Raw genomic sequence first — 26,796 nt, 5'->3', positions numbered from 1 at the left:
CAACTCCAGTCCCTTAGGGCGGCTATCCTGCAAATTTTAGAGGTGTCCTTGTTCCATTAGACGATGGTGAGGTCTGCAGAAACTGACAGCGTGCTGAGGACATAATTCAGACATTTGATTAAGGTGTGTTTGGCCGAGGACAAATATAAAAGCTGCAGAATAGCGGCCCTCAGGAACTGGGATTGCCCACCCCTGGTAAGTTATAAGATCCATCAAGTTTGAATCTCCTTGTAATGTTTTTCTTCTCGTCCCCAGTGGGAGGAAGTGAGCATTATGGATGAAAAGAACATCCCCATCCGTACGTACCAGGTGTGCAATGTCATGGAGCCAAATCAGAACAACTGGCTTCGTACTGACTGGATCCCCCGTGGAGGTGCCCAGCGCGTCTACATCGAGATCAAATTCACCCTGCGGGACTGCAACAGCCTGCCAGGGGTCATGGGAACCTGCAAGGAAACCTTCAACCTTTACTACTACGAGTCCAACAATGACAAAGAGCGCTACATCCGCGAGAACCAGTTCAGCAAGATAGACACCATCGCTGCTGACGAGAGCTTCACTCAGGTGGATATCGGGGACCGCATCATGAAGCTGAACACGGAGGTTCGGGACGTGGGCGCCCTGACAAGGAAGGGTTTTTATCTGGCGTTCCAGGATGTCGGAGCGTGCATCGCTCTCGTTTCCGTCCGGGTTTTCTACAAGAAATGCCCTTTATCCGTGCGGAACTTGGCCCAGTTTCCTGATACCATCACTGGTGCCGATACTTCCTCGCTGGTGGAAGTTCGTGGCTCGTGTGTGGATAATTCAGAGGAGAGGGATGATCCTAAGATGTATTGCGGAGCTGATGGAGAGTGGTTGGTGCCCATTGGAATCTGCCTGTGCAACCCTGGATATGAGGAGCGCAATTCAGAATGCCAAGGTAAACCACTGTCTTTGTTTTAACCTTAAACTGAATTTTTAGATCAGCAGGGCCACAAAATGCAAACCATTTTCCCTCCAGTCCTTTACTGTTTCCTTTCCTCACCTACATTTTTTTGTTTTGTCTCTTCTTTCATGCCTTCCTTCCTTGCACTCTGTTTGAAATGTGTTTTTTCTCGCTCACTTGCTTTCTCCACTCTTCCTTTCACATTGTGCTTGGATGATAGAAGCAATGAGGACTGTAAGTGGAGTAATTAGCAAGCCCACCGGGAGGTGTGTGCAAAGGGATGTATCCCAGGAGGGCTGGTGAAACTTGGAGTGGAGCGCTGAGCTCCGACCGGTTTACAGCGCTGCAGCGTCTTTCACCCCCACCTGTTTCTCCCAGTGGAGCCTTGAAAGGAGATAGACAGCTTTGGTGTAAAGTGAGTGAAAGAAAAAAGGGCTTTATGATTCCAGGCATGCTTGGAAGGAGTGAAAATACTGCAGTGAAATGGTCTGGAATTGTGCTGTTTGTTTGGAGAAAGCAAATGTGGACAATTTAAGAGGTCTTTGGTTCATGATAGCATTAAAGACAGAACATTTACAGTAGTAGCCATTTTAAATTTTCCTTGATGGGTCCTGGGCTGGTCCTGGGCTGTTTATTGACTGGTGCTGGGCTGTTTATTAACTGGTCCTGGGCTGGTCCTTGGCTGGTCCTGGACTGGTCCTTAGCTGTTCCTTGTCTGTTTATTGACTGGTCCTTAGCTGGTCCTGGGCTGGCCCTTGGCTGGTCCTTGGCTGGTCTTGGGCTGGTCCTGGGCTGGTCCTTGGCTAGTCCTGGGCTGGTCCTAAGCTGGTCCTTGGCTGTTTATTGACTGGTCCTTAGCTGGTCCTGGGCTGGTCCTTGGCTGGTCCTGGGCTGTTTATTGACTGGTCCTTAGCTGGTCCTGGGCTGGTCCTTAGCTGGTCCTGGGCTGGTCCTTGGCTGTTTATTGACTGGTCCTTGGCTGGCCTCATACAATTCCTTTTTAAACTCCTAAAATATTCTTTCTGTCATGACTTGTGGAGATTTAGATCTAAAGAGTAGTGTTATTTCCTGGTCAGACCCTGTAATTCAGTGAAAGGGTGGAGTCAGAGTAAAATAAAATATGGATGCCCAGTGGCTGGAAGTTGGAGGGGATTTTGCTGCCATTCGGCTGACTTTTGACTTGGAAGGGCCATTTTAAATGGCTGCTAGTGTAGCTGTAATTTCTTAGTATTTGCTCGACCTTCTGCTCATTTCATTGTACACACCATGAAGCAGAACACATGTGGCACAGCACAACTTTTCTGGAACACGTTGAGGGTTTTTAAGGGTTGTCCAACAGGGCGGCTGCCCTTTTATTGGTAGACACCTCCAACAAGCCTATCGCAGTCACATACAAAAAGCAGTTGGCCACTGCGGTAAGGGGTCAGAGGCTGGGCACGGGTGATTAACGGGGGGTGGGGGGTAGGCTCTCCTAATTTACGAGGGAGTCTTTATCTTGGAGGACTAATTGCATGACAAACAGGTCTGGTGATTTAGGGGTGCCACTGGCTGCCTGGGTGTAGGGAGGGGTAGAGGCGTTCAAGTAGTCACAGATGGGATTTTGGGGTTCTTTTTGTATGCTTGGCCAAAAAAAAGGCTCCGCTGTTACTAATCTCAGACGAACCCTGCCAGGTTTTCCTTTTAAAAAAATGAGTAACAAAAAGATCAAAACATGGTTGGACGCTGAAGTAATTCCTTTTTGGCACAGTGTAACGTTCTTTACAGTCACACCGTCATCCTATACAGTCAACTGTATCACATGCCTTGTGAAATTAAAGTAGTCTCCTTATCGCCTTTATACCCGTAGAGATAAGTAGCTGTAACTCGCAGTATGAACGCACAGCCATAGATTTAATGGCTCTAATGCAGTCTTGTCGTATTTTGCCAATTTCTCTCTGACACTCGGTTGCTTTTCTAAGCCAGTGTATCCATTTAGCTCAAATATCACTGCAGCTCCTTGATTGTGTTTAAGTTAACAATGCCAGCCACTCCATTACCTTTTAGCTTCAGTTTATCTTTCCATGTTTCACTTTCCTCCAGGCTCAGGGGGGCCATGTGCCTCGGGTGCGGCCTGACGTGTCAGAGTGGATGAACTCCGCTGACTCCGGGGTTCAAAGGTGTTGCCAACTATTGGTCGTCAAGTGCACTGATGAGCTGGTTAGTATTCCCACGAGTGACAGGCTCGATGGGAGAGACGCTCAGCTCCTCTAAGGAGATGTTGACCCAGATGCTCAGACAGAAGCTTGTTCTGGGGGCAGCGTGGGTTTTTTCGCTGAGTTTCAGTTGGTCGGTCGGCCTATCCTTAAAGGTTTTCTGTGCTAGACGTTGCAAAGTTGCATGAAGTTGTGTGTTTGTGAGTCCTTCTCCTCCTGTGTACGCCTGAGGTTACGAGGGCACCTTGGCCTCTGGTTCCCAGCCTAAGATGAATGGGGTCTCCTCTGTCATTGTTTGGGTGGCAGGAGAGCCGAGCGAGGACGCTGATGTTTGGGGAGAAAAGGGAGCCGAGGGGGAGCTTATGGGGCACAGAAGACTTGTATTCTCCTCCCCTGGTGAAGGTCAGGGGTCGCCCTCTTCTGCATCCATCTTACTGCTGTGTCTGACAGGGTCGTGGATCCAGGATTGATTAAGACGTCAGGGTTTTGACAGCTGTGTGGGTAGAGCTTGCATGTGTGTCCATGGTGGAAGTGGGTCGTACTCCCAGGCAGAGGGAAGCGAGACAACATGAAACCTTAGGGCCGCCTTGATCTAAGGAGAAGGCTCTGTGTGTTTTTATTCAAGATCCCTTTCACTGTTAACACCCCCCCCCCAGGTCATGGAGGGCTCCTGCTCCTCAGATGGCAATGGGTACAGAGAGTTTGAGGTAGATGGAAGAAGAGATTAGCAAGACCTCTGTATCCCACAGCAGGAAAAACCCGAGATGCCGTTAAAATCAGCAGATTTGAAGTTGTGATTTATTTGCTTCCCAGTTGGACGGGTTTGTGTATGTTGAGGATGCAGCCTTGTTAAGGTGTCAGCAGTTTCTTGTGACACTGCAGATTGTGCACTCGCTGAGCTGTGAACAGGTTCCTCTCATCTCAGCCGATGCGCAACACGTCTTTTGTTCTTTTGTGAGATTCCCTTGTTGATGAAAAATGTATCCCCTTCTCCTCCACTGTTTGGACAGGGAATGTTTTGAGATTTTAAACCCAATATGTTGTCATAACCTGAGTCCACATTAGAACAGTATCATGTTGGTACAGAAGAGAGGTGAAAACTGGTGTGCGTCCAAGGTGACGCAAGAATGAGACAGAATTCCTGTTGAATGAGTTGGAAGATTGATTTTAGGGATACAGGAAACCACCGATATCTTGGACTGGTATTTCTTGATTGGTATTAAACGATTCATTAGTGCTTTCAGCAGATATGCCTGAAGATCATGTGATGCACATATATTCAACCCACTGAGCAAAAATTGGTTGAAAAGATGATTTACGTCCAAACAGCGTCTACATCATGTTCAAAAAAAGGTGAAAGACCGCAAGTTTCAGATCGTTTAGTTTAGTGTGTAATTGGACTAAAGTGGGACAAAATCCGACTGACCAAACAGACCAATTTTCAATTATTAAGTCAAGACTATGACGAATTTTAGCCTAAAAACCAACATCTAAATGACCCCTGGTGCTTTAAAAGGTTTTAGACTTTAAACAACTTTTATTGTTTTATTGCATAACCAGAGTGTATAGAAAACAAAAATGTGTTTGTACAGCTTCCATAACATTTCAATTTCATAAAGTGCAGCAGTAATAAAAAAAAACATGGTGCAAAAAACCCACATTGATATGGAAGTTTGGAGCATTGATATATATGGTGTAAATATGCAGTTTGATCCAGTTTCTTTTCAACAGTTCATCAGTGTGATGGAGGTGGGGAAGAAGCTGCTGCAGAACCTGCTGGTCCTGCATTGAATGCTGTGAAGCCTCTTCCCAGCAGAGAGAACAGTCCATGGTGGGGGGTGAGGGGTCATTGATGATGTCACAGGCTCGGGACACGAAATGTCTTTAATGGAGGGAAGAGTATTTGACAGAAGCAATTTCTTGACATGTTAATAGATTTATCATTAACCTGTCGTCCCTACATTAGTATTAACACAACTAACTTTGTTTTTGTTCCTCCAGTAAAGCATCTTTCTCACTGAAAATAGCGCATTTATGCGTGTTTTCAGGCCTCTGTCCCCCCCTCCGCTGCATTTCTGGTGACATCATCACTCTCGGTTTGCGTTGATGATGTCACCAGTGCTACAGAATAGGGATGGAACGGTTTATGAAAACCGTCCGAACCGTTCGGTTCGACTGTCTCGGTTCGGTTTGCGTGTTTTGCCCTCCTTTTTCTCATAGGCGAAGCGTTTACACTCCAGAGCAGCAGGTGGCGGTACTGCGACCAAAGCCAACCACCAGTAGTAAACAAGAAGAAGAAGCGAAGCAGCGTAGCCGGGTGTAGCAGAAAAAAATCAGTTGTTGTGGAGTGTGGGTATGGCGAGTGGGAAAGAACAGGATTTGGGAGACGCGCCAGCAGCACTTTATAGGTCTGCTGTATGGGACCACTTTGCATTTAGAGTGACCTACGATGACGGTGGAAAGAAAGTTGTGGATAAAAGTGCAACAGTGTCCAAGCATTGTGCAACACGTTTTGTTTATGCTAACAGCAACACGACCAACATGTCAGGCTAACAATCAACATATACCGAACCAAACCGAAAACTGTGACCATGAAACCATGAACCGTTCCAGCCCTACTACAGAAATCAGGAAAGTAAACAATGGAGAGCAGCATGGAATGAAGCCAGGGCGTAGTCATTGTTCTTTATTATTTCTCTCTATTATCTGACTGAATCCGTCTCACCAGAGCTGCTCCATGTTTAGTAAATGTAAAGTTGATTCTGCTTGTTAGATCAGAAGCGACGTCGGTACGTTGCGTTCAATGGTATCACGTAATTTAGCACGTCGACCCGGCTCTGGTGTTCCCACAGCGTGCCGATCAGAGCCGAGGTGATTTTAGACAGTGAGCTGTTCCCACTGCCACTAAAAGCCCATTGTTCCTGAGTTTAAAGGGGTTTTCAGCCAGTGGGGTACTACTGTAGTTGGTTACTCTATAGATTAGGGCTGCAACTAACGATTATTTTAAAAATCGATGAATCGGACGATTATTTTTTCGATTAATCGATGAATCGGACAAAAAATATTTTTTATATTATATTATTAACCTCTTTATTCCAAAATAAACATTTTAGACAGAACAAACAAGCACACAAGTACAGGTTGCTCATTAACTGTACTGGTGCAATATGAAAAATAAATGTTTGTGTTAAAACTACGCAAACTTACATGAGAAATGTAGCTGTACATCCACAAAATATAGGCTACTTTGTTTCATAAAGCGCAAAAAAATACATTTTTGTTTTTAAAAGCCCCTAAGGGGTTCAAACAATAGGCCCCCCCATTTCAACAAATGAGTTTTTTTAGACTAGAAGAGTTCTGCCTTTTAAGAACGGAAAGTATAGCAGTTAAAGTTGCTACTTGAGAAAATACTGAACCATAGAGATAAAAATAGCCCTGTGATTCAAATTATAAATTGTATTTGGAATAAAAATGAGAGAACTAGGGGTGCTAAAAAACACATCCTCCAAAGACAGATATTTACATGGGAATGTGGGAGATAATTAATTGACATATTACTGATCTTGCTGGATTTTATTCTGCTTTACTTCCATAAATTGCAGGATCTTCTTTACTTTATCTTTGCCAGAAGATTTAAACTTTAAAAGTCTTGCCGTCATAATTTGCAAGTTAATTTCTTTATAAAGTAAATGTAAACGCTGCTTAAGCTAATTCAAATGAAATGAAAAGTAAAATAAGTAGCCAACCTTATCACTGTCTGTAACCTACTAACACGGTAAGGAAAGCATCAGATGAGCTACCTGAGTAGCTAACGTTACGTTTCCCCACTTTAAAACCAAACAAACATGGTGGTTCCGTGCCATGTTCATTTGTTTTGACAAAAGTTGCATGTTATCACTTTTTTCGCTTTACAAAGCGCAGGCTATTTTAATTATTGTGATCAATTTGCGCCGTCAATCCCGGTGCATGCGCGCTTCATTTGCAGTCTGGACGCTGAGGCTCTGACTGCAGCGCTGAGAGGGACTCCTGCGGGAAAACGCGGTTGGGGTGGGGGAGGCGCCCCACGGCAGAGTAGGAACGATACATGCTTTCAAGTAAGAGTCTCTAAAAGCCGCCAGTGACACCGAAAAAAGTCGCCAGATTTGTCGCTAGTCGCTTTTTTGAAAAATAGTCGCTGGAGGGGTCTGAAAAGTCGCTGAGTTGGCAACACTGCACCTGCGGCGCTGGCTCGCTCTGCATAATTTTTTTTCTTCCTCTTTCAGTCAAGAGGCAGTGATGACGGCGCGGCGGATGACGCAATAATCGCGCGACACAACTAATCGATGATGAAATTCGTTGCCAACGCTTTTAAAAGTCGATTTTTATCGATTTTATCGATTCCTTGTTGCAGCCCTACTATAGATTACAGATATTTCCAGCTTTGTTACTGGTTTTTTTAAACACCAGTTTAACAGGAAAGCTTTAGTTCCGTTTTTGAATCCATTATTTCAGCTTTAAATTATTTTTTCCAGGATTCCCTGCTTGATTGAGGGGATTAAAGCTTAAACTCAGAGTGGATGACAGCTTGTTCCCTCACCTGTTGTTCCCAGCAGTCTGTGCTGAACTGGGAACCCTGATTGGTGCTGGATTAATTGGTTTTAGGGACTGGTTTCTCTCCTCGCTGTGTGATTGTGTATCTGGGTCTCCATTCTCACTGTTGACAGTTTTAAACATGCGCTGGGGAGCATCGCTCTAAATTCACCACGTAATTCTATTTAGCCAGTCGGTCCCCGATGGCCTTAAACACACAGACTCAGTCCCCCCCCCACCCCCCCCCCCCCTCCCGTTTCACCCCCCCCTCCTGTTTCACCCCCCCCCCTTCTTCCTCTGCATATGCACAAATTAGGTATTTGCATCTTCTTTTACGCCTGCTTGTTCTCTTTCTCCTCCATGTCGTCTCCTTAAATTTCCCTCTGCCTCAGTGACTCGTTAGCTGCATTTATCTTTTTTTACATCTTTCTTTTCTTGCTGCCGTTTGTAATTTTCACCCATTGACACTTTCTTTATTCTCTTTATTCTCACTCCTTTCCTTTTTTTTCCTCCCTCTGCGCCGGCCGTGGAGGTGGTTAGTGTTTGTCAGGCTGTCTGAGGTGGCAGCGGCAGGAAGTGGGTTGAATAATGAGATTATACCTTCAGCGGTGGAGGTGGTTTGGGGGGGGGGTGTTGCACGCTGAACATCATCACCCGTCATTCTTCTCTCAGACAAGTGACACTTGTGAATGCTCACTCTAACTGCAATTAAAAGCGCTGAGGCTCATGCAGGAACACGTGCATGCAGGGATGTCCTCTTTTGCAAAACAACATTGTAAGCAGTAAGTTCAGAATAGACCAGCGCATATGTAAGGCAGATGCATTCACCGTCTGAGAGCAGCAGAATGATGATGGTGGGGGGGGGTTACTCATCTCTCTTTCTGCCACCAGAGACGCTCATTTTGTGCTCCTGAATAGAGGCGAGGAATCTATTACCGGCTGAAAGCAGCAGAGAACAACAGGTACAGACAGAGAGGACAGAAAATCCCATCAGGCCTTTTTTTTCACCCACTCCTTCTGAAATTACCATTTTAAACATTTTAATACACGGTTCTCTAGAAATGTGTGGCTAAAATCCTCTCGCCGCATAGATCTGCTCCTCAGGAAGGGCCGATGCAGCCGCCATTAGCCGAGGCGCTGAAAAGTATTTCCTGCTCGGCTTTGCTTTGCTCCCTTTGCAGTTTATCGGCAGTCAACACCTCCAGCCCCCCCCCCCCCCCCCCGTGCCGTACGGAGGGCAGGAAGCAACCAATGATAGTGATAAACTGTGACGTGCTGATAGCTGCAACGTACCACAAAAAACATAAAAAACAAACAGAAATCCACCTTATTTATCCTCTAGTTAGTTTTCTAAATCTCTTTTTTTAGGTAAAAGAACAAAACATAGAGTTCTGGTAAAAGTTCTTTAAATTTAGCACCTATCGTTGGCTTAAGCTTTTAATGGAAAACTTATAAAAAAATACAAAAAAAAAAACTGAATTAAGCGGTAATTTGGAAATGAGCAGGGGTGGATTTAGGGAATTTGGGGCCCTAGGCAAAGACAGGCAGGGTGCCCTCTGAATGGAGAACACATCAAACAGCCCCATTCTCCAGATAGAGAAATGTTAATAGAATAGACATCCATTATCTGTTCTAGGTTGTGTCCCTCTCTTCTTGTCCCTTTTCTTCTTGTTTTCCTCTCTATGTTTTGTACTCAGCTGACTTTTCATGCTGTCTCTAAAGGAATGAAAGATTTTTTCCAAGCACTAAGCTCACTTAGCTGATTGCTCCTTCCTGTGTTTCCAAAAAGGCCAAAGTAAATAACCCAGTCCTTCTTTTCACTGTAGACAAGCCATGATCTGCTTATCTGTTCTCCATTTTTCATTTGGATGAAATAATAGCTGCATGAATCATGACAGCAGACAAGATAGAGGAGAGCAGGAGGCGGGGTTACCAATCTACTCGCTCTGGAGAGCAGAGTTCGCTGCTTTTAGATGTTGTCTCCAAAGTCTCCAGTAGCAGAAAAAAGTCTCTAGATATGGCGCTAGGAGCTTTTTAGAAATCAAAGTGCTAGAGGGGTCTGAAAAGTGGCTAAATATAGCGACTAAAGCGCTAAGTTGGCAACACTGCTCTTTGCATGGTTTGTTTCCAAATGGTTTGCTGCTGTCTGTTTGGACCTTTCTGAACATGTGCAGCAGATGGACTGATCCAATATGGTGGACACTGAAGGGGGGGCTGAGACACACTGAATATTATCAGCGTTCTGATGGCATTTTAGCCAAAGGATTTTTATCAAAAACATAATTAATGTGCAAAAATAAGGAATAGTTGTATTAACATGTAAACAGAGTTTTATGGGGCCCCCAGGAACTTGTGGTCATGGGCAACTGCCTAGTACTGCCCCCTCCCCCTGGGAAATGACATTTGAATGAAGGGAGGGACTGGAGGGACATTTGAAAGTAGAACAGATTTTTAAGGTAATTAGTACACTTTTTAAATCAAACTAATTATTTAAAAAATATATTTCCAAAGAACATTTAGAGCGATGCAGAATAAAAGTTTGGATTATATTAACAATCATTTTAGAAATTGTTGGTTTCTTTGCAAACCAACACAGATTGAGCCCTTTTCGTTAATCTTTTACCATTTGGGGATTTTTGCGCCTGTTTTCTGAATCAGTGTTCTCTTCCTGACCACCAGGGGGAGTAACTCCTTTGACAGCCAATAATTTAAGCGCATTTTTTACAGTCTAGCTGTAGTTACCTGCAAACAAACTTAATCATGTGTCTTGAAATAGTTGAAAATATGTTGAACATGAGCTTAATCCCAATCTGCTATGATTTATTAATCTAAAATCACCCAAATGTGGACAAGTCATCAATATAAAACTAAAACTATTATGCAGGTTATTGAACTTAAGTAACCCCAAAAATCTGAAGCTGATGTTCATTAATTAAAGTTAATTTATTTTGATGTTATCTACAATAAGAACAAGTAAAAATGTGTTTGTTTGGCTTTAAATTAAGCAGGTAAATCAGATTATTTTTAACCTTGAAATAAGGTAATCCAGTTATTTTTACTTATTATTATTATTTACTTATTTTCTACTGATCGTTTAACATTTTATTTTACTGGTAAACCTCTTTCCTGCCAAAATGAAAGGAGATTTAAATAAAAATGACATTTTATCGTATACATTATTTTCAGTGTAACTGGGTTTATAAGTTCATGCCTAGATTATGGATTTAAATGTCCTGAGATTAAACCCAACATGCCGGACAGCGAGCGAACTATTCCTCCTGACGGCGTCCTCTGCGCTTCCACCCAGGAGCCCGTACGGTTGTCAGATGGCATCAGCGCCATATGTGGCCTGGAAATGAAAAAAAAAAATGGACAAACATTTCTGCTCTGCACTCATCCCTCTGAAAAGCATCGTCTCTTTGAAGCCCGCGTTGGGAAGAGGGAGCGATTAAAGCAGTCAGCAAGCAAATTAGCATGTCAAAAGGTCCTGAATCAATACCCCGGCTCTCTACCAACACGGCCCCCCCCATCTGGCTCTAACCAGCCCTGCCATTCTCCCCATTCCTCCGACCGCTTCCCCTTCTTCCCCCTCCATTTTCTCCCGCACTCCTGCGTGCTCTCGCTCTTGTTCCTTTGCCCTCTTCTCCTTTCTGCTCAGCTCAATTGAAAGCCTTCCTCCTCGCTGCCTCGGCTGGCAGAGAGGAGGCCGAGGTTTGTAAAGGGAGATGGACGGATGTATAGGCAGAGAAAGACGGGTAGGGAGGGGAGAAGTGGACAGGCATGGAGTGGGCATGGGTTAGAGAGAGGGAGGCTGTGAAAGAGGAGGTAAAAAAAAAGGGCCCCTGCCACCCTCTTTGTGCCAACGGAGAGGCAGAACGCTCCTCTCTGGCCAAGAGGAGCAGAGGAGACGGAGACCAGGAGACAAAAACCAGGGGAAGTGAAGTGGAAAGAGATTTAGTTCCAGTCTAGCAACTTTTTCTGCACCTCATCCGTCGCTCCGATCTGCCGCCGTATTTATTCCGCGTTCGTCTCAGCCGGTGCATCACTTCCTGTATCATCCGCCTCCATTACCGTCCTGATCGGCCTGAACCCGGAGACAAAGCGTCCTCAGGTGGACGGCCCCCGCTTTCCAACAATAGGAAGCTGATTGCAAAACACCTCGGAAATGTTTTATCTCCCCCGCTCTCTTTCTCCTGCTGATTTCTATCTAAAGCTCGCTCGCTCCTGCCGGGCCCTTATAGTAGGTGGTCTTTTCTTCCATTTCCCCGTCATCCTTTTCCTCCCAGGGCAGCAGGTTCAGTGGCCAAATCAAAGAGCTGCTCTGCAGCAATCAGTTAAGGGTTATGACAAAAAGGCTGCTGTGCAATCTGATGGGCCCCGAGCCTGGACGCAGCCGCCATTTTAACGAGCTGAGATCGCCCCGATCTAACGGAGGTGGTGGAAGAAACTGAACACCAGTTTATCCTCTGGAGACACGACCCACATATGAAGCAGGAACCTCATACAGGTGGATGCACCCAGCATACCTGCTAACATCTAAGCTGGAAATACTGAGTTTAGACCAACAGTAACCAATTAAAAATCAGCAGGGTCAGAATAAAGAAAATCATCAACCAGTAAACGTCCAGAGACAATTTTAATTATAATCTGTTACTTTAAACAGAATTTAACAGTGAAATAAAATGCATTCCATGTTATACATTGAATTTTTAAATAAAAAAAAAGAAAAAAAAAAAGAAAATTATTCCGTTTTATAAAACCTGAACTGACCTTCTTTCTTTTTTCTGTCTTAATGTTGGCAGTGGGTTTTAGGCTGCCCTGCAAGGCTTTAAACCTGGGTTTAACCAGAGACTAAGCCATTCTCAAGCACATATCAAGGAGCTCATTTTGAGCCTGGATCCAGATTTATTGTTGATTCTGTTCATGGTGGAGAATCCTGCTTCACAGCAGCAGGTTGAGCCAAACATCCTCTAAATGTGCAGGGTCATCTTTGAGCACGCCATTTCACTTTTCTTTCACCAGTTCACCGCAGTTCTTCCAGCAGTCCACGCTTTCTCTGCTCTCTTTTTCTCATGGTCTTCTCCTTCTTTCATCGCCCGGCTTGCCACAGGTTTGCCTGCTGTGTCTAAAAGTAGCAGCAGCAGCAACCCAGACTGACAGCTCATTGGCTCATTTGGATCACGTGCAGCCTGGAGCCGGACGCTCCCCTGGGCTTTACCGTATTAACAGGAGAAGAGGCGCAAGTGAAGTTAGACACTGTTGTCAGACAACATGCAGTAATTTATAAATGTTTTAAATCAGGTTGGGTCCGGATCCGGACCACATTCCGCTAATCTGTGACCTCTGACCTAGAGGATATTATTGAGTTTGGGACTAGATGTTATTAGCAATGGTTGGGTTACCATTGTTTGTACAGAAAAGGTTAAAAAAGTAGACAAGCAGCAACGTTACAGACTGCCTGCAGGTGTGGCGATAACAAGTTAGGCTAATGTTAGCATCCTCCCATTATTGACATGATTACAGGAGGAGCGCCGACATCACACTTTATTTTGCAGATTTTTCTGGTTTAGAAGAGGAGTTCAAAAAAAAAAAAAAAAAACACTTTCACATTCTGGATTTTCTGACAGCAGAACGCTACAAAGTTCGATTTCTGGGTAATGACTCCTTTAAAATCCAGATTCTTGGGTTGACACCAACAAATCAGTAATAAGTTGTCCCTAACTGCGGTCGCTGTTGTTTCCAAGGCTACGTTTGGTCGCTTACAGACTGCCTGCAGGTGAGTCACTGACTGGTGGAACAGAGACTAGGTGTGGTGATTACAAGTTAGGCTAATGTTAGCATCATCCAATTATAGACATAATTAGAGGAGGAGCGCTGACATCACACTTAATGGAGAGCTTGATTTTGCAGACTTTTCTGGTTTAGACGAAGAGTTCCTGAGGGCTTTACCGTATTAACAGGAGAAGAGGTGCAAGTGACATTAGACACTGTCGTCGGACAACATGCGGTAATTTAGAAATGTTTTAAATCAGGTTGGGTCTGGATTAGCCAGCAGGTTGGTCCGTATCCGGACCGCGGTCCGCTAATCCGTGACCTCTGTTTTAGAGGAAGCATCAATCTGAAATCAGACTTTTAAACGTCTTTGTTGGCTTCAGTTATAATCCAGGGTTAAACGGGTTGTTTTCTTCCCTTTTTTTTTTTTTACATTTCGGCTCGTTGTTCAAACAACAAAAGCCCACAGCAGCGCAATTCTGGTCCTGCTCGTTGATTAGCGCCGCCCTGGAAGGATGCTAACATTAGCCCACCTTGCTAGCTCCATTGCTGTCTCTTTTTCACCAGTCAGAGACTCACCTGTCACTAAATGTTGCTGCTTTGGTAACAGAAGCACAGAGTTAGTTTTATTCCTCTCGATATTTGGAAGTTGGTCTGAATTGCACATTTTTTTTAAATAATAAAAGTTTAAGAGGAAACGTTTAATTTGATTCCCTTTGAAGACTATGGTTATTATGAGTTTATAACAGTATTTTAAAGATGCATTTCAAATTGCGATTAATTGCAGAAGCTTAATTGTTAACTGCAACTAAGGCGACGTTCACACTGCAGGCATTGATGCTCAATTCAGATTTTTTCGTGAAATACGTTGTTTTTGCGTTTTTAATTAATTGCGATTTGTATGTGATTTCCTGTGTGAACTGTGTTCATACAAAGAGGACATAATGACGTCATAAGCCCGTTAGCTCTGTGTTTATGGAAGTAAACATGGATGGTAGCGCTTGAGTGCATCTTGCGATCTTTTCCAACCATAAAAACAATCTTTTCAAGATCGTTAAATATAAAAACTGCTCTTCACATCATCATCATGGTTGTTGTTTTTCTTCCCGCTTCTGCGTAGCAAGACGCAGAATAGTGACCTTTGTCGAGTATTAATGGTGTTCAGGTTGGGTGAATGCGACCCGACCTTCAGACGCAGGTCGCATTTCAAAAGATCAGATTGGTATCGGATTCAGGACCACATAGCCAAGTGGCCTGGGTCGCATCGGAAAAAATCAGATCTGCGTTTTTCAGACTGTCATGAAAATATCAGATCCAGGTCGCTTGTGGGCAAAAGAAAAAAGATTTGGGTCACTTCAGGCTGCGATTTAAAAAAGAATCGTTTGACAGCTCTAGTTCAAACTCAGCCTTCCTGTTAGCTGCTGAAAGGCTTGCTCTCTCTCCAAGCTAGCTTGAGGCATGTGAAGTAAGAAATCTATTTTACCTTCTTTTCAAAACCGGATCAACAAATGAGAAAAAAAAACTTATTTTGAGCAGGTAAATAAGAGTATTTTCCCCCCTTAAGTTGTAATAAATGGATATTAGGCATTTAAAATAACATAGCAGAGTGTTTTTTTTTCTCATTTGAACATAAATCCTCTTATTCTTCTGGCTAATAGTTTACTTGCCTGATTAAAACTAGAAAAAATAAACTTATTTCAAGGAAAGTTGACTGAGAATTGAAGTTTAGGTTCTGACATGTTGGTGCTTCCTCACAAACTGGTGAAATTAGCGAAAACAATCTTTGCTTTGCTTTCATGCTGCATTCAATTTCAGCAGAAAGATGGGATTTTTCATCTTCGGGCGGAGCAGCCAAAGGTCATGGCGATTCCAGCTGAAAACTAGCAGCTTCCATTTTTTGCTACTTAAAGCATTTCGTACTCGGAAGTTGTTTTTCAATCTGCTTAAAGCGTAAAACTTGACTTGACATGAAAAGGACAACAGGGACGACATCTGTTGAAGCAATTGTGGTTGGAGTCGATCTCGGCGTCCCAAAGAAAGCAAAGTCCTGGTAATTATGGACGCTAGAAGCATTCGGAGCACTTGACTCCCTAAAATGTCAAACATGCGGCGTGCTTACAGGTCCTCTGCAGCTTCAGCGATGCGTTTAGACGGCGGCTGCTGGGAGAGATAACCTTTACTAGAAATACTCCAGTTCAGCTCAGAACTGTAACAGAAAAGACATTTAAAACAAGTCAAACAAGATATTTTCAATTTCAAAGCAAAGGAGGGAATTTGTACCATAATCCTTGCCAGTAAAAAGTTGTTTATTTAAAGGAAAAATCCGCTCATATTCAGAATTCAAACTTCTGAAAGTTTTTTAAATCTAAATTTATTACATCCTGTTCAATAAATGATCAGTGTTTTTTAATTAGGAGTAATTAAGAGTAATGTTATTATATTTGGGTAAAAATGGCCGCTCCCAGAATCACTGATCGCGATGAAAACTATTTAATTTTTTTACTGATTAACGCTAAATTCATGAAATCACCACAAATATATTAGTTTTAGGTATAAATAACGATCCATTGATTATTACTCGCTGATCGGACTTTTCCTTTAAAGGTAAAAAAAAGAGGAATCAAAAATAAAATTAGAAAAAATTCTAAATCATAAAAAGGTTACACCTTTAGTTGGATTTTTTTTTTACATATGCATAGATATATGTACATACATATATATATATATATATATATATATATATATATATATATATATATATATATATATATACAGAAGAGCTATCTGTGTATATACTTTATCTCTTTTTATTCTTATTTTTTTATCTTTATTATATTGTGTAGTTGGATGTGTGTATATTAGGGGTGGAACGGTTCACAAAATCCACGGTTTTCGGTTCGGTATATGTTGATTTTTACCCCGAAATCCCATAAAAATAAATGAAATTAATGAAAAAATCCAAAAAAATTAATGAATTGTAATTATTTTTAATGATCCGCGGAAACGCTGGATCATTTCAGCATGTTTTGCTGCTTTGAATGTAATCATTTTGCGCATGCCCTCTACCATCTCCAAGGAACTCAGAGCAGAGCGCTGACGGAGTATGAGGGATTTCGGGGTTAGCATGACATGTTGGTCATGTTGCTGTTAACATAAACAAAACGTGTTGCACAATGCTTGCACACTGTTGCACTTTTATCCCCAGCTTTCTTTCCGCCGTCATCGTAGGTCACTCTAAATGCAAAGTGGTCCCATACAGCAGACCTATAAAGTGCTGCTGGCGCGTCTTCCAACTCCTGTTCTTTCCCACTCGCCATACCCACACAATTCTCCACAACAACTGATTTTTTTCTGCTACACCCGGCTAGGCTGCTTCGCTTCTTCTTCTTCTTGTTTACTACTGGTGGTTGGCTTTGGTCGCAGTACCGCCACCTTCTGCTCTGGAGTGTAAACGCTTCGCCTATGAGAAAAAGGAGCAGCGCATGAACCGAACGCAACACACGCGAACCGAACCGAACGGTTCGGACGGTTTTCATAAACCGTCCCATCCCTAATATATATAAATATAAAACTGTAACTGGAGCGTGTAACGAAAGTAATTTCCCTCTTCAAGTATTTCTGATTCTGAAGAGTAACTTTGCTTTTTTATGCTTTATGATTTCATGTAGAATTTGTGTTTTTCAAAAATGTAAGAATTGTTTTTTGAGATTTTATATTTTCCAGTTTTAATGGAAACGACTTTTTATGTCCAATTAAATTCAGTTTATTTCTGTAGCATTAATTCACAACATATTTCATCTCTTTACACTTTCCAGTTCAACCAGTCATTGTGAGGTCGTTAGCTTAGCCTGATGATGTCTAATTAGCGGCATCGTTATTATCACTCCTTCCATCCTGAGGAAGAGGTTCTGTCACGTCAGATCAGGAATGAAGAACCGATTGTTTTGTTTTTCTGTCGACTCAAAAAGTTTGTTTAGAAATTTGGACCCAGAGTTGGATTAGAAATACGGTGCGGCATAAATCCAGCCGTCTTCCCGCCTGAAATAGTCCAGGAGTTTTTCAGGTAGGAACCTTTGGTCTCTGCCAGCGGCTCAGATCAACAGGCTGCCTTCCTGTCAATCATCTGCAACCTCAAAACACAATCTTGTTTGTGCATCACGCTCACTGTGGGGTCGGGGGTCAGGTGCCATCTCCCCCCGTCGGCAAAGCTGCAACTCATCCATGCCGGGCGGCGTATCTGGGATTAGGAACCTTGATCCTCTCTGATCCGAATGCAGCTGGAAGGAAAAGCAGTTTTCCAGCCAGAGGTTCGTTAGAGGAAAGAAGGCAGGAATCCGATGAGCGAGAGAAAGGAGATCATGGATTCTAGACGTGTGCAACGGAGAAGAAAGGAAGAGGAATCAATCGCTGCCTTCTGGCTCTGATAAATGGCCGCAGATATGAAAGGTGAAGTGGGGGCTTATGGGTTCAGAGCAATACGGCTCTTTGAACAAGCCTGCTGTGCTGATATCTCCACCTCCAGCAGCTGCTGATGGATATTAGAGCCAATATCTGTTTATCGTAAAGCCGTTTCTCCGGACGCTAAACGGGTTTCAGGAAGACGGAGAACGCCTTTGAACAGAAACACAGCAGCTCTGCGGTGTGAGGCCTCACTTTGTTTTATGGAACATTACTGAATGTTAGGGAACATATTCAGAGTGACGAGAGGCCTGGATGCTGAGAAAATACCAAACATCGAGCCTCATCCTACAGAAGACTTCAACTTTTTCATGTTTGTCATGTTTTAAGCAGACGCTCCTGCAAAGAAGCTCCGATGGACCCAAATACAGGCAGAGGGTTAAAACCTGCGGTTTCTAAACAGGAAGGGCAGCAGAACAATTATCACTGATTGGATTAATTACAGAACAGAAAAACAGAAAAATCACGACTGGACTGAAACTTAGAGATGGAAAATATAAAATATGATATGAAAAAAATACCATCAATTAGAGAGAAAAAGACTAAATAATAACATTAAAGACGAGGAAATACAACTGCCAAATATGTATGGAGTAAAAGTTGTCCCATTAGTTTTGCAGACAAAGAATAGGTTTTATAAATACAAATAAAAGAAATTTAAAAAAAGTTAACTTAAAAAATTTTTTTTTTATTTATTTATTCAAAATAAAGCTAATTAATATTTCAATTTAAAATGTATTTATTTTGGGTTCCAGATTTTATATTTCCTGATTACGTTTTACAGAAAACATCCTATTTTCTTTAAGCCTAATCCAAACGCTCCCTGTTGACCAATCAAAATGTCATCGCTATCGTCCGGTCGACCAATAGAAATGCCTCTCGGTTTCTCGCTCCAGAGGAAAGCCCGCCCCCCGAATGAAGGAAATGTGATCTGGAAAATGAAAGTTTAAAAATCTAATGTGATAAAATGAAATCTAAGAAAACAGCAAAGTCAATCTCAAAACCTTTTTTTTTATTTAGAATGTTTCAGTTCTGTTTTTCTGTTTATTTTTTTTTATTTCCACTTGAGAAATGTTTTATTTGCTCGTCTAGTGACCATGGATGATCTCTACTTTTCAAAGTGCATTGTGGGAAATTGCTAGTCCACTACTTTTTCCTCCTCTAAACATTCGGACATTTAAAATGGTAACCAGTAGTGCCCAGTATAGTGATTAGGGTGGACATTTGGACACAGCTGTGGTCCTTATGTATTTATTTGTAGTAATATTGATGTTCTGGTCCCCCAATAATTCGATGATCGTCTCCCCCTAGTGGTCTGGAGTCCTTCCTTTATGCTTTTCTTAACTCGAATCTGTTTTTGTTACATTCAGTATTTTTTTCCTTGCATGTTTTTCACTTTATCATCACTTATGTGTGCTGGTCTTTACATTAATAGCGACATAACGCAGAAATCAGTTGCAGGTCGATTTTAAACGTCACTCCTTAGTTGCAATCACTCTGCCTGCGCATCCCTCCCAGGGGCGGATTTAGGAAATGTGGGGCCCTAGGCTAAAAGACAGGCAGGAGGCCCTCTGAATTGATAACACATCAAACAGAGCCATTCTCCAGATAGAGAAATGTTAATAGAATAGACATCCATTATCTGTTCTAGGTTGTGTCCCTCTCTTCTTGTCCCTTTTCTTCTTGTTTTCCTCTCTATGTTTTGTACTCAGCTGACTTTTCATGCTGTCTCTAAAGGAATGAAAGATTTTTTCCAAGCACTAAGCTCACTTAGCTGATTGCTCCTTCCTGTGTTTCCAAAAAGGCCAAAGTAAATAACCCAGTCCTTCTTTTCACTGTAGACAAGCCATGATCTGCTTCTCTGTTCTCCATTTTTCATTTGGATGAAATAATAGCTGCATGAATCATGACAGCAGACAAGATAGAGGAGAGCAGGAGGCGGGGTTACCAATCTACTCGCTCTGGAGAGCAGAGTTCGCTGCTTTTAGATGTTGTCTCCAAAGTCTCCATTAGCAGAAAAAAGTCTCTAGATTTGGCGCTAGGAGCTTTTTAGAAATCAAAGTGCTAGAGGGGTCTGAAAAGTGGCTAAATATAGCGACTAAAGCGCTAAGTTGGCAACACTGCTCTTTGAATGGTTTGTTTTCAAATGGTTTGCTGCTGTCTGTTTGGACCTTTCTGAACATGTGCAGCAAATGGACTGATCCAATATGGCGGACACTGAAGGGGGGGGGCTGAGACACACTTAATATTATCAGCGTTCTGATGGAAGGATTTTTATCAAAAACATAATTAATGTGCAGAAATAAGGAATAGTTGTATTAACATGTAAACTGAGTTTTATGGGGCCCCCAGGAACTTGGTGCCCCAGGCACCTGCCTAGTATTGCTTAATGGTGAACACCCCCCCGAATCCCTCGTCACATCAGTGCTAAATGCTAAAATGCATTAGCACCATAACTCTGCCTTATCATCCATTAACCTTAGACGCCTGTTAGCGTTCGGCGGCTAAGTTGGAGCCGCCTGTGGCTGCAGAAGGCGGAGCGAATGACAGCTCAGCAACATTTATGCTGATGCTGAGGATTAAGGTGCAGGGATGAGTCACGGTGCCAGCGCCGCGCTAACAGGAGGCCACACCGTTAGAGTCAGAGGGTCACTCTAAAGGTTATTCCACCTCCGTGATTTTTAGAACGACCTCCATCCTGCCTGGAATAGAAATAAGGGAAAGCAGAGGAAGGAGGGGAAAGGTTACTGCCATGACACCTACACTGGAGACCCCCGCCGCCATGACAGGAGCAGCTGAAGAGCTGCTGACCTGAAAAAGTTTCACACACACACCACGGCGTCATGGCGCGCTCTCACACACACACACACAATAGAAGGTGTTCTGAGGCCCCAGACAGGCTGTCGTCTGGGAGCCGCCTGTAGATTACCTAAACAAACAACCTAAAAATACTCTCCTTTTCAGCCGCCGCTCGACCCTTTCTGAGCCCTCCTCACGTCCCTTCACGCCGCTTCCAGAAAAACCGCAAGAGGCCGATGTCAGAGTTGTCCTTGAGAGCGCAGACGACGAGGCAATTAACGTCCGGCGTGTGTTTCTGCATGCTTAGGCGCTGACAGAGGCGTGTGTCACGTACTGGAGGTCAGATGGGAGTGTGAGGAGTTTATAACCTGACTCACTGCGGGGCTTCGGGCTCAGTTCAGGGGGAATCACCATGATCCAAAAATAATCTGATGATTTTATTAAAAAAAAAAAAAAAACACACAAAAAAAAAGAATTTGAACTGCTTTAAATTCAGATCTGATTGGTATCAGGGACAGGCTAGAGATTTTTTTATTTTTTATTTTGAGAATAAAATCGTAATATTATAAGAATGAAGTCATCGTATAAAAACCTGTTTCAGAAAGGAAGCTTGGAGCTCCGCCCAGCAGATGACGGCCGACCAGCTCCACCAATCAGCAACCAGAGTCCACTTTGACATCCTGCCCAGTTTGATGCTGCTGCTAAAAGATTTCCTGATTTGTCAAACCGATGCTAAAGTAGAACTTCACACGATGCTCCACATTCCTCACTTTAGGGAAGAAATTACTTGTTGGAAGAGTTGCCATAAAATACAACATTATTCTCGTAATTTTACGACTTTATTCTTAAAATGGAAGAAAAAAACCTCCAGCATGGCCGTAATGCTTCGTCGTAGATTGGAAACCACATCAGGCTGAAATAAATGACCTGAAGGAGCAAAGTAAATCAAAAAGACAGAAAGTCCAACATCCGGGGACTTCTCTGTCTTCTCTGTCTCCTGTTCTTGTGAACTGGAACAGTTCTGGTGCTGATGGCGTTTCACGAGCACACAAGAACGCACACGTACACATATTAAGAATGGCCTTTATAAAACTCCGTACATTATTTCCAAATTTGATCAAACTAAATCAAATTTGTGCTGCAGACACTAGTTGGAGAACTTACTCATGTCTTTCGGGATTACCCAAAGATGAAGGAATTCTGGGAGGGAATTAGAGAGGAAATTTCAAATATCTTGCACGCTGATATTGATTGGAATCCCCGGATCTTCGTTCTGGGAGTTCCACCAAATAATTTAAGTAAAGAAGAACAAAACTTATTTGGTTTCCTTGTTCTCGTAGCCAAAAAAATGATAACAATAAGTTGGTATAAACCTTCACTCCCTACTGTCAATCAATGGAAAGAGAAACTAGTGAACGTTTATACGATGGAGAAAATAACAGCAAAATTAAAGTTGTCCACTGGTTTATTTAAGAAAAGATTGAACCCTTTGAAGACATATTTCTAATTAATATGGTAGAAAGATAAATGTAAACACACAGGTACAGATTTTATGGGCATACTTAACATATATCTCTGTTATGAGAAAATAAAAGTCACTCGAGAAAATTTTTTCCTTTATTTCATCCCCCAAGTAAAAAAAAAATGTAATAAAATAATATATATAATAATAATAATAATAATAAAGAAAAAAAAATAAAAAGAAAAAAAAGAAAACATGGGTTTTCAGCTCGCTGACTTGTTTCTATGGTTGTATTGGAAATTGTTGTTTCTGGCTTTTTGTATTAATCATTGATTTTGAATATGGATCTGATAAAATAAAGTCTTTGTTCCAAAAAAAAAAAAAAATATTTAAAATTAATATTCTACATTTGATTTTCCCAGACTTTTTCCATCCAGTTTGACTCGGTTTAATGGAAGAAGAACAAAGTTTCTTTCTAAGTGTGGAAAATAGTTGTTGGTTCTTCATAGAATCATCGCAGATGAGAAGAATTGAGGTTTTTCTTTGCCGGATCTTTTAACCAGTCTGACTGAATCGTCTCTAAAGTGTCTGGAGATGCCGTGTGTTTTTAATTGGCCCTAAAATAAACTGACATGAAAACCACTTTTCTTTCTATGTCTAAGCTTTTTGCTATTTTGTACGAAAGAAAAAAAGTTAACTGATTTTAAAATTTTATTTCAGTTTAACATGGGAAAAAGTCAGAATTCTGTCTTTAATCTCAGAATTCTGACTTTTTTCTCAGAATTCTGTCTTTAATCTCAGAATTCTGACTTTAATCTCAGATTTCTGACTTTAATCTCAGATTTCTGACTTTAATCTCAGATTTCTGACTTTAATCTCAGAATTCTGACTTTTTTCTCAGAATTCTGACTTTAATCTCAGAATTCTGACTTTAATCTCAGAATTCTGACTTTTTTCTCAGAATTCTGTCTTTAATCTCAGAATTCTGACTTTAATCTCAGATTTCTGACTTTAATCTCAGATTTGTGACTTTAATCTCAGAATTCTGACTTTTTTCTCAGAATTCTGACTTTAATCTCAGATTTCTGACTTTAATCTCAGAATTCTGACTTTTTCTCAGAATTCTGTCTTTAATCTCAGAATTCTGACTTTGATCTCAGATTTCTGACTTTAATCTCAGATTTCTGACTTTAATCTCAGAATTCTGACTTTTTTCTCAGAATTCTGACTTTAATCTCAGATTTCTGACTTTAATCTCAGAATTCTGACTTTTTCTCAGAATTCTGTCTTTAATCTCAGATTTCTGACTTTTTCTCAGATTTCTGACTTTAATCTCAGATTTCTGACTTTTTCTCAGAATTCTGTCTTTAATCTCAAAATTCTGACTTTTTTCTCAGAATTCTGACTTTTTTCTCAGAATTCTGTCTTTAATCTCAGAATTCTGACTTTAATCTCAGATTTCTGACTTTAATCTCAGAATTCTGACTTTTTTCTCAGAATTCTGTCTTTAATCTCAGAATTCTGACTTTAATCTCAGATTTCTGACTTTAATCTCAGAATTCTGACTTTTTCTCAGAATTCTGTCTTTAATCTCAGATTTCTGACTTTTTCTCAGATTTCTGACTTTAATCTCAGAATTCTGACTTTTTTCTAAGAATTCTGTCTTTAATCTCAGATTTCTGACTTTTTCTCAGATTTCTGACTTTAATCTCAGAATTCTGACTTTTTTCTCAGAATTCTGTCTTTAATCTCAGAATTCTGACTTTAATCTCAGATTTCTGTCTTTAATCTCAGAATTCTGACTTTAATCTCAGATTTCTGACTTTAATCTCAGATTTCTGACTTTTTCTCAGATTTGTGACTTTAATCTCAGAATTCTGACTTTTTTCTCAGAATTCTGACTTTAATCTCAGATTTCTGACTTTAATCTCAGAATTCTGACTTTTTCTCAGAATTCTGACTTTAATCTCAGAATTCTGACTTTTTTTCTCAGATTTCTGACTTTAAACTCAGATTTCTGTCTTTAATCTCAGAATTCTGACTTTAATCTCAGATTTCTGACTTTTTTCTCAGATTTCTGTCTTTAATCTCAGAATTCTGACTTTAATCTCAGATTTCTGACTTTAATCTCAGAATTCTGACTTTTTCTCAGATTTGTGACTTTAATCTCAGAATTCTGACTTTTTTCTCAGAATTCTGACTTTAATCTCAGATTTCTGACTTTAATCTCAGATTTCTGTCTTTAATCTCAGAATTCTGACTTTAATCTTTGAATTCTGACTGAATTCTGACAATAAAAAAAGTCATAATTCAGATTTTTTTATTGAATTCAGTCTGAATTCTGAGATTAATCTCAGAATTCTGACTTTTTTCTCAGAATTCTGTCTTTAATCTCAGATTTCTGACTTTTTCTCAGATTTCTGACTTTAATCTCAGATTTCTGACCTTTTTCTCAGATTTCTGTCTTTAATCTCAGAATTCTGACTTTAATCTCAGATTTCTGTCTTTAATCTCAGAATTCTGACTTTTTTCTCAGAATTCTGACTTTAATCTCAGATTTCTGACTTTAATCTCAGAATTCTGACTTTTTCTCAGAATTCTGTCTTTAATCTCAGAATTCTGACTTTTTTCTCAGAATTCTGTCTTTAATCTCAGATTTCTGACTTTTTCTCAGATTTCTGACTTTAATCTCAGAATTCTGACTTTTTTCTCAGAATTCTGTCTTTAATCTCAGAATTCTGACTTTAATCTCAGATTTCTGTCTTTAATCTCAGAATTCTGACTTTAATCTCAGATTTCTGACTTTAATCTCAGATTTCTGACTTTTTCTCAGATTTGTGACTTTAATCTCAGAATTCTGACTTTTTTCTCAGAATTCTGACTTTAATCTCAGATTTCTGACTTTAATCTCAGAATTCTGACTTTTTCTCAGAATTCTGACTTTAATCTCAGAATTCTGACTTTTTTTCTCAGATTTCTGACTTTAAACTCAGATTTCTGTCTTTAATCTCAGAATTCTGACTTTAATCTCAGATTTCTGACTTTAATCTCAGAATTCTGACTTTTTCTCAGATTTCTGACTTTAATCTCAGAATTCTGACTTTTTCTCAGAATTCTGTCTTTAATCTCAGATTTCTGACTTTTTCTCAGATTTCTGACTTTAATCTCAGAATTCTGACTTTTTTCTCAGAATTCTGTCTTTAATCTCAGATTTCTGACTTTTTCTCAGATTTCTGACTTTAATCTCAGAATTCTGACTTTTTTCTCAGAATTCTGTCTTTAATCTCAGAATTCTGACTTTAATCTCAGATTTCTGTCTTTAATCTCAGAATTCTGACTTTAATCTCAGATTTCTGACTTTAATCTCAGATTTCTGACTTTTTCTCAGATTTGTGACTTTAATCTCAGATTTCTGTCTTTAATCTCAGAATTCTGACTTTAATCTCAGATTTCTGACTTTAATCTCAGAATTCTGACTTTTTCTCAGATTTGTGACTTTAATCTCAGAATTCTGACTTTTTTCTCAGAATTCTGACTTTAATCTCAGATTTCTGACTTTAATCTCAGATTTCTGTCTTTAATCTCAGAATTCTGACTTTAATCTTTGAATTCTGACTGAATTCTGACAATAAAAAAAGTCATAATTCAGATTTTTTTATTGAATTCAGTCTGAATTCTGAGATTAATCTCAGAATTCTGACTTTTTTCTCAGAATTCTGTCTTTAATCTCAGATTTCTGACTTTTTCTCAGATTTCTGACTTTAATCTCAGATTTCTGACTTTTTTCTCAGATTTCTGTCTTTAATCTCAGAATTCTGACTTTAATCTCAGATTTCTGTCTTTAATCTCAGAATTCTGACTTTTTTCTCAGAATTCTGACTTTAATCTCAGATTTCTGACTTTAATCTCAGAATTCTGACTTTTTCTCAGAATTCTGTCTTTAATCTCAGAATTCTGACTTTTTTCTCAGAATTCTGTCTTTAATCTCAGATTTCTGACTTTTTCTCAGATTTCTGACTTTAATCTCAGAATTCTGACTTTTTTCTCAGAATTCTGTCTTTAATCTCAGAATTCTGACTTTAATCTCAGATTTCTGTCTTTAATCTCAGAATTCTGACTTTAATCTCAGATTTCTGACTTTAATCTCAGATTTCTGACTTTTTCTCAGATTTGTGACTTTAATCTCAGAATTCTGACTTTTTTCTCAGAATTCTGACTTTAATCTCAGATTTCTGACTTTAATCTCAGAATTCTGACTTTAATCTCAGATTTCTGACTTTAATCTCAGAATTCTGACTTTTTTTCTCAGATTTCTGACTTTAAACTCAGATTTCTGTCTTTAATCTCAGAATTCTGACTTTAATCTCAGATTTCTGACTTTAATCTCAGAATTCTGACTTTTTCTCAGATTTGTGACTTTAATCTCAGATTTCTGTCTTTAATCTCAGAATTCTGACTTTAATCTCAGATTTCTGACTTTTTCTCAGATTTCTGACTTTAATCTCAGATTTCTGTCTTTAATCTCAGAATTCTGACTTTAATCTTTGAATTCAGTCTGAATTCTGAGATTAAAGTCAGAATTCTGACCTTTTTCCGATACTATATTGAAATAAAATTAA

The 26,796-nt window shown here is 40.6% G+C and overlaps 1 protein-coding gene across 3 annotated transcripts in view; it reads left to right on the top strand.

Moving 5' to 3' along the window:
* epha4l (eph receptor A4, like) overlaps positions 1–26,796 on the top strand; it is a 105,274-nt gene that overhangs the window by 4,321 nt on the left and 74,157 nt on the right. For all 3 annotated transcript variants that reach the window (XM_038272083.1, XM_038272082.1, XM_038272084.1), the window contains exon 3: positions 256–919. In XM_038272083.1, coding sequence (XP_038128011.1) covers positions 256–919 — 664 coding nt within the window. The remainder of the gene's footprint in view (positions 1–255; positions 920–26,796) is intronic.

This window comes from Cyprinodon tularosa, unplaced genomic scaffold, assembly GCF_016077235.1.
Source record: "Cyprinodon tularosa strain WSP-4 unplaced genomic scaffold, ASM1607723v1 ctg817, whole genome shotgun sequence".
In the NCBI taxonomy this organism is placed as follows: domain Eukaryota; kingdom Metazoa; phylum Chordata; class Actinopteri; order Cyprinodontiformes; family Cyprinodontidae; genus Cyprinodon; species Cyprinodon tularosa.
Note: the sequence above shows the minus strand (reverse complement) of the source record. Positions and strands in the feature narration are given on the sequence as shown.